This window comes from Petromyzon marinus, chromosome 13 (genome assembly GCF_048934315.1).
Source record: "Petromyzon marinus isolate PM22_M1 ecotype Great Lakes invasive population chromosome 13, UKy_Petmar_22M1.pri1.0, whole genome shotgun sequence".
NCBI classification, from domain to species: domain Eukaryota; kingdom Metazoa; phylum Chordata; class Hyperoartia; order Petromyzontiformes; family Petromyzontidae; genus Petromyzon; species Petromyzon marinus.
The window spans coordinates 4,937,379-4,951,807 of NC_133679.1; the positions used below are offsets into that span (position 1 = coordinate 4,937,379).

A 14,429-nucleotide genomic window follows, 5' to 3' on the forward strand; every position below is an offset into this window, starting at 1 on the left:
GCATGTCTCCCATGAATTTCTCTTTGTAAATTGTTAGTGTATGTTATTGCAACATCACCTACTATAAATCATAACATTTACTGAACAGTTTTAACTAAACATCACACTGTTTTTAATGGAACTAAACGAACATGCATCGCTGCTATAAATGCGTGATTCTTGCGAATTTTTCCGAGAATTAGGATTCCGTTTTTGGAAATTAATAGATTCCTATCGGGATCACGACAACTGCAGGATCATGGTGTCGTGGGTGGGCCTGGGCTGAAAAGTATTCAGGTAAGAAGGAAGTTGTCTTATGTAATCTATCATGTTTTAATCGCGATACCAGCTGGCTGGTATCGCCTTCGAATTCTAGAGATTCCAGCATTAATCCCGATGTTCCGAGTGGTGGTCCTAGTGGTCTCTCCAAGTCTAAGTGGTCGTCTAGGAGGTCCCTCGGTAGTTCTAGTGGTAATCCCTTGTAGTTGACCCCGATTCTAGCCAGCTGGTATGAACCAAAATAACCACTGAAGCGTATGGCCGATACAGCAATGCGAAATTGGACAGAGTCTACCCCGATTGAAAGTTTTCAAGCAATATGGCAGGGATCGTCAGGTCTGACCGGACTCGCGGATATGCCGTTTGAACGTATGGCGTATGCAGATGAAATACGTTTCAATGGCGATTCTGATCGATGGCGGCTGGTTCGTATTTAAGTCAGCCACTTGCGTTACCACCAGAGCCACCGCCAGGACTACCACTGGGACCTCCTGGACTACTGCTAAGACTACGGGCGCCACAACTACTTCCACTCAGACCACATGGACCAATGAGTCTGCCAACAAGACCTCTGAGGCTACACTCAACCCATCAGAACTACCACTGGAACCATTAGAATGACTACTTGGACGACTGTAACCATTGGGTCCAGGGTGACTGTCAAAATGAACAATGATACCACCGAGATCACTGGGACTACCCCTGGGAACACACGGGGATGACCACTGAGTCCGTCAAGACCAGGGGTCACCAAACTTTTTTCACAGTGGGCCGGATAACTGAAAGAATGACGAGCGCGGGTCGCATAATAAATAAATATTTCTGGAGCGTCGGACCTGTGTTGACAGCTGGAAAATCTTGGAGCGGGAAAGATGCGTGTTTGTGTGTGTTGCCATGGAAACCATGGTAACGTGTTGCCATGACGTTGCCACGGAAACCATGGTAACGTCAGAGCGTAGGCGGAGCTACCACGAGCCGGGGAAGGACTTGGGATGGCGCGAAATAAGCAAACGTTACAATAAACAAGAAAATCTAGATACAATAATTTAAAATTTTAAATAGTAAATTTAAGGAACATAGCAGTCAGGAGGTCTCCGCACGCGTGAAGATCTCCTAGTATTCTAAACATATTTTAATTGTATCACAACGTCTCGTGTTCCATACGTTTTATCAACCAAATTCAAGTACCGTCGGCGGGCCTGATGGACTGACGTCGCGGGCCGGATGCGGCTCGCGGGCCGTACTTTGGTGACCCCTGGTCAAGACCATAGCAACCACCACTGGTACCACCGCAACTACCCTATATAACCACCGCTCCAACCACTTCCTCTACAGGTGCCACTGGACATTCCTCGAGGATGGCCAGAACTACCACTTGGACCATCAGGGCTGCCAATTATTGAGTGCTCACTCACGCGTGTAGGCACATACACACAGACAGATGCTCGTACGTGTATGTGTTTATAGAAACTGTGGAGCGGCAGTGTAGCGGTTAGCGCGCCACTGGGGAGACAAAGGTGGTCGGGCGTGGTGCTGGCCACCCACCCCCTCGTGTGCCGTTCCGACCTTCATAGGTGCTCGCTAACATCACTTGTCCCTACAGTCTGTGAAGGCGATACGGGGGATCTTTGTCTTTGTGTGTGTATATATAAACAGGGGAATCGTCTGAAGACCAATCACAAATCCTGCGGGAGTCACCTAGGCGGCAATTCAATGCCATTCTTGGAGGAATCTCCCACCTCGAACGAACCCGGCGTGAAACATGATATTCACACGCGTGGCGTACGACATTCGTGTCTGGAGTTACGCAAGATCCTTGCTCGATTGGCCACGGATTCTCTACTCCCGTGGCTCGTGAAGTGGCAATAGCTGTGCTTGGGGCAAAGGGACACCACCCAGCCCGTATGATGGTCTCCGCATAAGGTTAAAACATTTTATATAATGAAGGATAGGGGGCACCTTCTCTGATACACAATGATTAACTAATGCGTTGGCTCCATTGCCAGTTTATTATACGAGCTTTGCACATTGACTAGGGAGGGCTGCAAATCTGATTAATTTCATCAAAGTGCCTTTCTGGATTTGCGTCAAAGAGTAAAAAAAAATCGTGATTTAGGGATTAGCTGAGTGGTACGGCGTTAGACGGGTGATTGATAGCGCTTCGGGGTAATATTTTCACCGCGGGCTTGAGTACACATGCGTGTTGCTGTTGGTATCGTTTGTTTATATGTGGGCTACTTTGAAAAGCGTTCAGCCTGATTGCTGAAGCCCGAACATTTTAAAGTTATATTCCAATTGATTGCATTTATGATTACTTTTATATTAACATTGATTGAACCTTGGCGGCCATAAGCACGGTGCTGCGACTGTGGGCTCTGTATCCGTGACGTGAACGCACCAACTGGTGCTGTTCTCACATTAGCCCACGATCATGACATGAGCAATTCGTCACTATGATTATTTTTTTTGGGAACAATATTTTGTGTCGTTGGTAAAATTAATAGCAGAACATATATTTAACCCGGTACAGGCCAAGTAGCAGTTATCCGAGCGAGCGCTGACCAAACAGAAATCATCATGAGCCATCGTGAATCCACTGCTGGATGAAGGTCTGCTGACACCATTGTCATCTCTAACAGTCCTGTGATGCAACAATCATCTGGCGCCTGAATATGAATCAGAATATTTATTTATACTGGCGGAATCCGATGAGCTATAAAGCTCTTTTTCACAGACGTCCAGTCGTTTCACAGATGAACTAACGTCATCGCTCCTTCACAGTGAACTTCCTATGGAGCGTTGTTTCCCTCCTTTGCCTGCCACTCCGTCCTTAGTCTCGACCAACAGGCATCGTTCCTTCTGGCGATGTCTCCTGCCCAAGCCCACTTATGGATTAGAGAACACGTGCAAGTTAGGAGACGTCATGGTGAAGAAAGACTCAGTGCAGGAACAGGGGTGCCCGCCTTTGGTAATCTGATAACAATAAAATATAATTTCCAACACTGTCTATAATGACTATTTTTAGAGCCGGGGTTTTTCTTCAATACAATACTTGAGAGGTCAGTTTGGATATTACATTACACGCTAATACAAAGCCAATGCTCAAAGAAAATGGCTCATTACGTGGAGCCAGGCTGATTTAAAATAGAGTATTGAATTTCAACTTTACACAATCCTGTTGAATCTTTGCATTCCTCTCTGTAATTTGACCGCGTGTGGACAATCACAGCGCAGCTTTTTTAACCACATGTGCAGTGTACACACAACATAGTCGTTATCTGCTGTATGCAAAATTTTCTGCAGTCACTGGGATGTGGATTTTTTTTTATTATTGACTAAGGATTACCAACGGAGGTGAATGTCGCTCAATGTCAATTTGAGTGAGGAGGTACTTTGAATTATTTTTGCACACTCTAAATTTTGTTAATAGTCCACTATTTTAAAAAAGCTTACATAATTCCTGGTTGTTACCCTCAATATGGTAAGTACGGTACTTGTGTCAAGAAAACATAATCAATGAAAAGACTCAGAAAAACACAAGTCAGCCAAGGCTTCTGAGCCTGAACTTCCTCGGACCCACGAGTGAAACCCTTGCCCAATGTATGCATTACAATTATCATCATCATGATCAGTATTGCAATTACAAATTTGTGTTCATCAACTCGGCACGGTGGGATTTTCTTCCAAACGTCATAATCGCAGAACCCCAGATGGCACTCATTACGTGTAGCAAGGCAAGGGGCTGTCTATAAATGACGTCACACGATGTTGGACGATTTTTGACCCCCCCTCAAATATGACGTCACAAAGCTCTGCCCCCCCCCCCCAAATAAAACATGCTTCAAATCGCTTTAAACTATTATCATTGTAGTGCGTATTCAATGTGCCGCTGCACTCTGATGTTGTAGGAGAAAACATTTATAAAAAAAGTCAATTTAATTAAGTAGAACGCAAAATTTTGATTTAAAGCTTTCGTGACTGCAGTAATTAATATTCTTAGCTCTTTCGGTAAAGTCACATTGAAGGGAAACAATAAAATTATAAAATGTGAGAGCCAGCAGGAAATATATTTTATTGTTTTATTGTTTCCCTTCAACGTGACTTTACCGAAAGAGCTAAGAATAAGTAGAACGTGTTGTCTATATTTATTTAAAATTGCGCATTTTGATGTGACGTCACATTTCTGAACCCCCCCCCCCCTCGTCACACATCGTCACAAATGTCTGACCCCCCCCCTCCCGAGGTGCGTGACGTAATTTATGGACGGCCCCCTAAAGTAATGAACGATAGACCAGACACGCTTCGACGAGGCTGTAGGTGTGGAGCACATCAGTGTGAAAATCTCGGCACGAAGCACAAAATTCCACCGCCGACTCGTGCTGGCTCTCACGGAATCGCGTTCTGCCAGAGCTGTCCACGAACTCTCCCAAGCACCAAAACCCTCGTCGCCTTTCCCCGCAAGGGAGAGACTCCCAATGTACGGAGCTCGCCATGTATGTATGTATGTTAAGAGAAATAACATAGGTACGCGCAAGCTCGCTAAATAGTACAGGTTTATTTTTGAATACGGCCAACGCTGTTAATGCGATAGCAACGGTTGTGTATTCGCTCGGCGAAGCATCAAACTGAGTCTCGTTGCATTTTTTAAGGAGGTTTTCTCGTTACGTTTGTAAGAGATTCACCATCGAGTGATATTTGTCCGTGGCAAAAAAAAAATAACCCCCCGCCCCCCCCCACAGGAGTACCACCGAGAAAGGCCGCACATGTGTGGAGATAACGACTCAAAATCAGCACGTAGAGATAAGCAGCCTACTTGCTGGACTTGCCTCCTGGAGGCAACGTCGCTGCCCAGCAAGTGGGGTAACGCTTGTGATTTGTCACGTGATACACCAACCCCAGCTCTACGGTACCGGATGAAAGGCGTCCATCGCCACCCCCTGGTTCAGAGTGTTGTGTTGATGAGCAGTCAAGCTGGGAATTAAAGCCAAGACCAACAAATCAGTTGGTACAACATTCACTCTTGAATTCTAAAAAGCTTTGGACCCCCCCCCCCGCCGCGCCCGTCCAGCAACTACACCGGCAAAATGTCTATACACCGATACATTTATCATAAGCACAGAACAAAGTACTCACTCAGGTCACTGTGACAGAGGCACACAAGATCCATTAAACTAAGCCCATAAACGTGTCGCTGCCGTCATCGCCGAAAATAGACTTTGAAAGCATTCTTTAAAAAATATATTTTATCCGACTCACACGATGCCATTAGACACGGTGGCCACCAATACGCTCTGACGCACGGGAGAAAAGTGGCTTGCATTTTTGATGCAATGCGATCGCTAAAGTACTTTAATTCCACAAAAGCTTTTCTGTGCAATATTAATGCAAAGCAAATACACAGACGACTACTCGCAAAAAATATTGTTTCAAAATAAAAATGCAGCATATTGTGCGCAACGGTAAAATAAAAACCTACACTTGTAATGTTGGTGCTTATGCAACTGTGTAATCTAATTCTCATGCTGATAGACGTGGTGGTGAATGGTAGCCAAAGCCTCAAATGGCAATATTTAGAGGCTGGGTTGATGTATCACACAAATATCACCGTGTCCTTAGCCACCCAACTGAAGTGTATCTGAGTTAGCCTCGACAAGGCAGTGATGCAAGTAGGTTACTCACCTGGGTGTACAGACTTTTTTTTTAAACGTAATAACCCCTATAAGTGACACTTTCCAGGTACTCCAGTTTTATTCCACGCATAACGAGTACTCTGGAAGTGTGAAAACATCGAACGTGGGGCCCTTGTTAAAACATAGGTGTCCCTCGCTTTACGCGGTAGATGCTTTCCAAAAAGAGGGCGCACAATGTAAAACCACACAAGACAGCTGCCTGCCGAGTCGCGCACACAGTACACACGCGATGTTGTTGCACGTCCGACCGCATGTCCGAATTTCAGTGGAGTAAAACCGCATATAGCGAATTTTAGGTTAGCCGCGTATACGCAAAATTGCACCAACCGAACCCGCGTAAACCGGGCAAAAACCTGCATCTTTAAGACCCAGGGAGGCTTTGCTGCCTAAATAAAACGGTGCATAGAAAAAAGTGGCACAGCTGCAGAGCTGGGCTCAAAGGAAAGGCATACGCTGCCCTATATGGTATCTGCCCTCTGACCTCTGCACTGCTCTCGATTGGGTGCCTCTTGAAAGGTACCCAGCAGCACCGTTCTGTTTGGCCGTGGGTCTGCCGAAACGAATTCCGCATTGCCGCCTCTGCAGTACAAAAAAAAAACTGTAACATATCATGGAAAGAATAGTAATTCACAATACAGGAAGAGGGGCGGGGGGACTACATATATATGTTTTGAGTGTTGTACTGATACACAACAAAACCAGGCCTTGTAATTGTCCAACAGAAATGTACAGATTTAGCAGAGGACAATCCTGGGCAAACCAGGACAAGGTGGAAATCATATGCAAAGTGGAGTTTTTCAGCGGAGGAGAATGGAGGCTGTGCCCACCAAAGTTGATAGATGTAGCCAGTTCGCCCTGTCGGCCTGTCCCCTCTCCTCCCGAGGGGGGGGGATACAGATCGGCTAATTAGACGACATTAATAATGATAAAGTTCGGAGACGATGAGCAGAGATTCTGTGTTGCGTTCTGTCCTCGGGAGAAGTGGGCGACTCCACAACAGCTTCACACCAGTGGGGGGGGGGGGGGTTGCGAAACAGCAACATTTTATTCCAAAAGTCCTCTTGAGAAGGGCAAACCCCCATATCTGCAATCGCGATCAGAAAAACCCTCCACGTCATAGCACCGCATCTCAATTCCTCGGCACCAAGTCCATCCAAATCTAAATTGGGGACATGCCTCGCACTGTGCTGTGCACGTGTGGCTCTGGGTCCAAACCCTGATCACCGTTGCATTCACTCACAATAATAATAATCGTCATAACAAAAAAACGCACCTAGCTCTCTGCAGCTATGCAAAATGGCTGCTGTGCACGTGTGGCTCTGGGTCCAAACCCTGATCACCGTTGCATTCACTCACAATAATAATCATAATCGTCATAACAAAAAAACGCACCTAGCTCTCCGCAGCCATGCAAAATGGCTTCTTAGGTTCCCATATGCTACAGAGTGAGCAATATCTGCGCGATTAATCACGGGTGAGCTCACACCGGCAACGTAGACAATTGCCGGTGTTTACCAGCAAAGTGAGTTCTGTGGCTCCCATCATAAACGATTCTGCTGTTGGCAAATGGTGGCGGCATTAATGACAACAACAACAGAAGCTTGGGGTTTTATTGTCTTGGATAATACATGCTCATGGATTCATTGAATATATGAAATGCAAACACAATGGCTTGATTAGAGCTTCTTCCACCGGATGAATAATACAAAAACAAATCTATGCTTCTTCCCTGCACTGGTGCAATATTAATATTACATGTTGCCTCCACTTCCCAATTATCAACGAGTCACCTGCATATTTTATATCACAGTTGCTAAGCAGAGACTTTAGTCTGGATAACACAAATCAGCCAGTAATGAAAACAGATTTTATTTGGAGAGTGAGGCTGATAAACGTCTGAATAGAGTCGGATTACATCATGTTGAAAGACAGTATTTCTAAAGCCAAACTGTCTGAGTAAGAATAGCGGATTCTATTTTCCCACCCCAACAGGGATGCAGTTATATGAAATGCATCCCAGGGACAGGACGTGCAGCAAAGGCAAGGAGCTATTCTTGACAGCCAATGACCATGATGGTTGCAGGAGCAGAGTTGGCAGGGACAGCAAAAGGGAAAGGCTAGACTTTAACCGGTTTATGTGCCATACTTGGTTTCTGGAGATTGATCCGGGCCTCTGTAGATGGCGTGGCTGAATGACCCAAACTCGCCAACTGTAAAAGTATAGTGCCACCAGGGTTGTCACCTCTGAGGTACAAAACAAACCGAGACATATCACGGGAGGAAGAATATCTCACAATACTGAAAAAAGGGAGAAACTTGACGTACATGCGTTGTCTTGAGTGGTGTATCATTACGCAACTGACAAAACCACGACATTCAATGTCCTGAGAAGGCTTAAGAGATTTCCCAGGACACAGTGGCGAAAGTAACTACATTATCAGCTCAGGGGAGTGTGGCAGTCCGTCGGGTGGGGCCCCAATATTGTATTTGTCTCGCACGGTCGTACCTAGGCTATATATCGCGGATCCTCTTGCCTAATGACGTCATCACACACGTGTTTTGTTCTTTAACACTGTTGTCTCATCGTGGTTGTCAATGGGGCCCCAACTCGTAACTTTGGCCACCAGTGGGGAGGGGGGGGTGGGCCAAGGCACCCCCCCTCCGCCCCCCTACCACACACCAGTTACCCTCCTGCCTGGACAGCTCCCTCAAAAAACGGGACGATCCCAGAATAAAAATATAACCCCAGGGAAAAGGTGGCAGCCCTACATGCGTCACCGGCACCCCAAGCACCGAAGAAACTCAGCAGTAGGCGAGGCCGGCGGGCGGTGCCAGGCCCGTGTGCAGGACGAGCATGCCCGGTTGATCGAGCGCGAAGGCCGGCTGCAGGAGACCCTGCAGACGCTGCCGGAAGCTGAAGAGGAGCTGCCCTCGCTCGGCGTCGAAGAACGCCAGACGCCCCGCGTCAAAGTCGAGCAGCACCCCGATCCGGGCCGGCACGAGGGTCGTGCGGATGTCGGGCGTGCGGCTGGCGTGCAGGAACTCGTACTTGTGCCTGTGGCATCCGTAGATGTTGAGGGGGAGGCGGTGGAAGGAGGTGGTGGTGGTGGTAGTGAGTCATGTAACTTGTGATCCTAATGTGTTGTGTTTATACAAATCACAGTTGTTGTCCCCCCCACCCCCCACCCCCCCCCAACCTTTTCATGTTCTTCCCTCCCCCTTAAAGACGCTGTTCCTGATCGTTTCCCCTAACAGGGGAGGGCGGCGAATGTCCTCGTTCGTTCTGTAACCATGAGGGGAGCATTATGTCTGTTGTTTCTCCCTCCTTTTGATGTTACCGCCGTATTGTGGGTTTCTTGAGAAACAATGAACAAAAATGCTTACACCACCACTCCCTCGTGCGCCGTTTGGGCCTTCACAGGCGCTCGCTAACGGGCACTTGTCCCAGCAGTCTGTCGAGGCTATGGGGGGGGGGGGCAGGGGGGGGGGTTGGGATTTTTTGGGTTAGATAGCGTAAATATATAGGTGTCGTTGAACCACCACCACCACCACCACCTGATGCAGCCAATGAATAAGGTTTGTGACGTAAACAAAAGCCGGAAACAGGAAGGCTTCTTCACATTTGTGGCAAATCGCCTGATGAAGCTGGTGGTACTCACCAGCGAAACGTCGCAATCAAATTGTAAATGTTGCGGGCTTACTCTCCAACACATCGGTGTGCTGAATTAGTAACTAATTGGCACATTTTGTTAACGTGACTAACCTTAAACATTGGCTGTGTCGGGTGGTGGCTGGTTGAACGACGTAAATTTACGCGATCTAAACCAAAACAAACTTTATTATGAATAGCAATGGTCGCGAGAGTCCACGTTAAACTATAGGGGGAGGGGGGGGATCTCCATCTTCTTAATGTAATGTGTTGCATTCCTCTTGTGGGGCATCACCTGGCAGGTGTGCAGATGAGTCGCATGCACCAGGAGGAGTCGTTCTGGCCCAGCAGGCCGTCGCGCGGCGTGTCGGGGTACGCCACACCGATGCGGTAGCCCTCGCACTCGCCCACGCTCACCTCCCAGTAGTGGCGGCCGCGCGACGGAGTCAGCTCCCCCAGCACCGCCATGCACCTGCAGATAGGTACACGTACGTAGGTAGGTAGACATACGGCCCTCTCGTCCAGGGGTGCAACTATGGGGTGGGGCGTTATGCGGCGCATAATAGGGGGGCCAATTAGAATCAACAGATAAATGTGTAGAAAAAAGTGAAGAAAGATAATCAAATAAAAAAATCAACAATTTACCATGAATGCCAAAAAACATTGTTACAAATGAAAAACAAATGGTACTTCTGTAATGACATAGTGACATCTACTGGTCGGAAAAGGGAAGCACGGGTACAGGCACCACTATAAACATCATCCAATCCCAAAGGGAGAGGTATCTGGGACAAAAGTAAAGGGCGGGGCTGGCCGAGATACTCCGGGAACCGGCTAGAAGGTTCCACGAGAGGGCGTGGCCAGAGGCCTAGCCGCGCCTGCGGCAATATAAGCGGAGGCGGAGCCTAGCCGCGCCTGTGGCAATATAAGCGGAGGCGGAGCCTAGCCGCGCCTGCGGCAATATAAGCAGAGGAGGACTCGTGGTCGGTGTGAGGAGCTTTGGGTCCGGACTGCCTCGCTGCTCGCCGTCATCTCTCTCCGTCGTTCGGCCATGTGGCGGATCTCCCGCGAAGTCACACCACCCTCGCCGGCGCGCCGTCGACCAGCGGCGAGGCCGGGAGTGGGTGGACGGAAACCACGCTGTGGGATCGACCGCGTGTAGCCTGTAGGGCTGCTAATATCTACGTGTGTACTCGGAGAAGGAAGATGATAAGGTTGGCCTGTGGTGTGCCCGAATGTGAATAAAGAAAAGAGTACCCTCTAAACGGCGTGTCGCGGAAATCGCTCATTACACTTCCGAAAAATACACACAGCGTAAAATGTAGTAACGCTACTGGTGTTTGTTACTGAACACCAGGTTTCTTTGGTCACTGACATGCGCATGAAAGCAAGACGCATGATAACTTAATCGTGTACCTTGACATTTTTTCATCGATAATGTCACTGTGAGACTGTCTTCCTCTGAAACCCAATACACGGTGCAACTAAAATTATTTGTATATATAGCTATAGCCTAAAATTTGATTGTATGCGGGTTCAAAAACATCCTTAGCTACTTCAGTAAAAGTGAGTCGGGAGAAAGGAGGGGGGGAGGCCCACAGTCGCATCTTGTGTCCCTGCTCTCATCAATCCACTCCCTGGGCGAGGGCCTCTCCACGTTGTGTAGGCCACTGAGGTCATGATTGCCATGCTTCACAAAGCTCGTCAGTATGGGTCAGTGCAGGCAGGAAATGCATACGAGTTGGGGCGTAACGCACTGGATCTTCCGCACCTCCGATTAGCGCTGTTGGCTATGTACCGTGCGAAAGAAGTTCAACGTACATACATGCATTGCTGCACTGCACTCTGCATAACAAGTTAGCCCAGCGGAAGTCTATGACAATTGTTTTAAGAATTGTGGTCGCTTACCTAAGCACTTCCAACCATTAATCATGTGCTCTAACCACAGCTCCACGTATTGCAACAAAATGTGGGGGGTAACCACAGCCTGTGCAAGTAACCCTTCACTCCACATATTACAACTCAGCATTCTTAAAATGGGCTCAGCATGTAGCAATTCATCAAAATTCAAGTGCTCAATTGTAGTTTGTACTGTCTGTACTGCCTCACCTGTATTGTGTTTCTCATCTGCATTGAATCGCCGGCACTGTCTATCTCATCTGTACCATCTCGTCTGGTTGTGTCCGTGTTATTTGTACCCTCTTGATATTCTCTTCCATTCATTTTGACCCATTCGTCTAAATGGAATAATTTGCATAAACATTGCATTACTTAACAATAATATATTCTTAAGTATGTATGTTAAACTTCTTTCACACCGTACGTAGCCAACCGTGATAATCGGAGGTGCAGGGGAAGAACAATACACTGAACAAATAAAGCAGTTCTAAAGAAATGAATTTTCAATCTAGATGATTTAAAAGTGTATAGCTCCAGTGGCTTCCTAATATCGGAAGGAAGAGCGTTCCAGACAACTGCAGAAGCGCATCTAAAAGTGTGCGATGCAGTGATCGTCTTACCATCCTTGTTCAATGGCTAGCCAAAAGCCAATGCATGTGTGAGTGAAATAAATCGGTTTCAATCAATTTCTAAATACTTACTAATTGTCACAGAGATAACGCTACCCAACTGCACCCTTAGGGGGTCCGAGAGTCCCTGTACAGAGGGCCCGGCCAAGCTGAGGCCTGGCCAAGCTGAGGCCCTTGTTGGGGTGCGGCCTTCTCACCTGGAGAATCGGTTCGGGTTGGGGTCCAGATACTCATCCTCTCGCCCGTCATACTCGATGACAGCTCCATCCTCGGAGATGATTAGTCTTGGGTGAGCGGACTCCTTCCTCAGCAGGAATTGGGTCCCTGCATGGCCAGAAGTAGTGGGATGTCCCTGTTAAAGCAGCTTGCGAACGATCATGTTTGCTCAAGTCAGTGGGTCAGGTATCAGTTAATGGCAGACTGCACCTCGGAGATCAAGTCATTATTGATAATGATTATTGCATGACATGAACCGTTTGGAGTTTTGTTTCCAATTATTTCCACGTTGTGATGTCAGAATTATATTCATCATCATCATGGATGAAGGCCTCCATAATCTGTCACCACCTCTCACAATCTTTCAATGTCACAATCCACCGAGCCCCTACACACGGACTGATTTCATCGCTCCATCTCCCCGGTGGACTTACTCTCAGTCGTGCTCCAGGCCTTGACTGCCACTCCGCTCTAGTGACGTGTTCTGCTCAAGTTCACTTACGTTTCTTAATAGTTTGGATGATGTCCATAACCTACATATGTTCTCTAGTCCACTTGTTCATCTTTCTGTGTTGCATCTCTCCATGCTGCTTTGCACAATTTTCAGTTTATGTTTGTTTGTTATAAATGCCCATGTTTCTGAACCATAGGTTATCATAGCATATAGTACACACTGATAAAAAAATACACATTCTACTGGAATTTTCACAGTTAGCAGAGCGTCATGTCAGGAAAACGGTATTACAAAGATGACACCACAGAACCAGGAGTCACTGCAACAGGCCTCTCTTACCAAACTATTTAATCCTCTGAAAAGAGTGCTGTGTCACTTGCCAATGATATAATATACTTTAGAAGATGTGGCCATCAGAGCTGGGCTGGGTCAAACTGAGTGGAGGATCAAACGCACATGATGGCGATTGGGTTGAGACCATGAATGTACTGCACTCGCAAACTTATTTCACAATCTCACGCGGCTGTGTGCTTCAAATAAATGTGCTCAGAAGTACTGGCCCAGTGCATATCCACCACGAGCTCCCTGAGCCTCCCATCTTAATCCCATGGATCAATATGTACCAGATTACATGTCTGTTTAATAGAGCTCCGATAGACTGCACTTTCTAAAACGTCTTGATCTGCTCTGTGGACTCATCATGACAAGCGGTGCCGAAGACCTGACCTTGCATCACTCATCAACCTTAAAAAAATACCGGACCTTCAACCACGGCGTAACAGCCAAATAGGGCTTTACCCACAACAGAGACAGAGGTGCAAACACCCCCGCGAGCGGACGGAGACACTCTCCCTCGCCAAGGAGTCACCGTGACGCGGGGCGGCAGCTCTGAACATCTATCGGTTTCGCAGAGTCGGAAGGAGATGGGCCTCGCAGATAGGCTGTCACGCCGTGCGCTCGGGGGGGGGGGGGGGGCTCGGTGTAGGGATGAGCATACGGAGTGAGCGTGGGGGTGAGTGGCGTTGGTGCTGCGTGCTCGAAGGGCATCTTAACTCTCGGAGCAACTCCGTAACCCACAAAGGCGGCTGTGTACGTGTGTCTGCGTGTTGGCGGAGTCGGTGAGCCGCGTAAGCGCCTGCAGCAACAGTAAGATGCGGGGGGCGGGGGGGGGTAGGTTTATAGCCGAATGTGGAACATGCCACCAGGCTGCCAATAACGGTGTTCGGTACATCCCGTCAACTGCGCGCACTCATCCCAAAATAGACAATGCTGTGACTCTTCGTTTCCATCCCTGACAACCTATCCCATAACATGGCCTCGTGTCAACGCTGCCAAAGTAACACAGTGCACGGCGGAGACACAGAATGCAGAAGCCTAGATCAAGATCAGACACCACTTATAACTGATCGTATCCCCCAGTTAGGAATCAAAACCCAGATTGTTGGGATCATTGCAGAGTGTGTGTTAACCAATACTCCTTTGCTGCAACGCGCGAGACTGTAAATGCACGGAACGCAACAGTGCACACTTTCTATAAAAAAACCCACCACGAATAAACGTGACAACACAGATAAACCTCAAGTGCCAGATATGCCAGCGTTAAGAAAAACATTTGAGCGCAGACGACTAAGCCC

General features: G+C 47.7%; 1 protein-coding gene across 1 annotated transcript in view; it reads right to left on the reverse strand.

Moving 5' to 3' along the window:
* Positions 1-7,541: 7,541 nt before the first annotated feature.
* LOC116941881 (uncharacterized) overlaps positions 7,542-14,429 on the reverse strand; it is a 29,153-nt gene continuing 22,265 nt past the window's right edge. The window contains exons 11-13 of the mRNA XM_032953194.2: positions 12,323-12,449; positions 9,893-10,069; positions 7,542-9,003 (exon numbers count right to left, since the gene is read on the reverse strand). Coding sequence (XP_032809085.1) covers positions 8,751-9,003; positions 9,893-10,069; positions 12,323-12,449 — 557 coding nt within the window. The 3' untranslated portion in view covers positions 7,542-8,750. The remainder of the gene's footprint in view (positions 9,004-9,892; positions 10,070-12,322; positions 12,450-14,429) is intronic.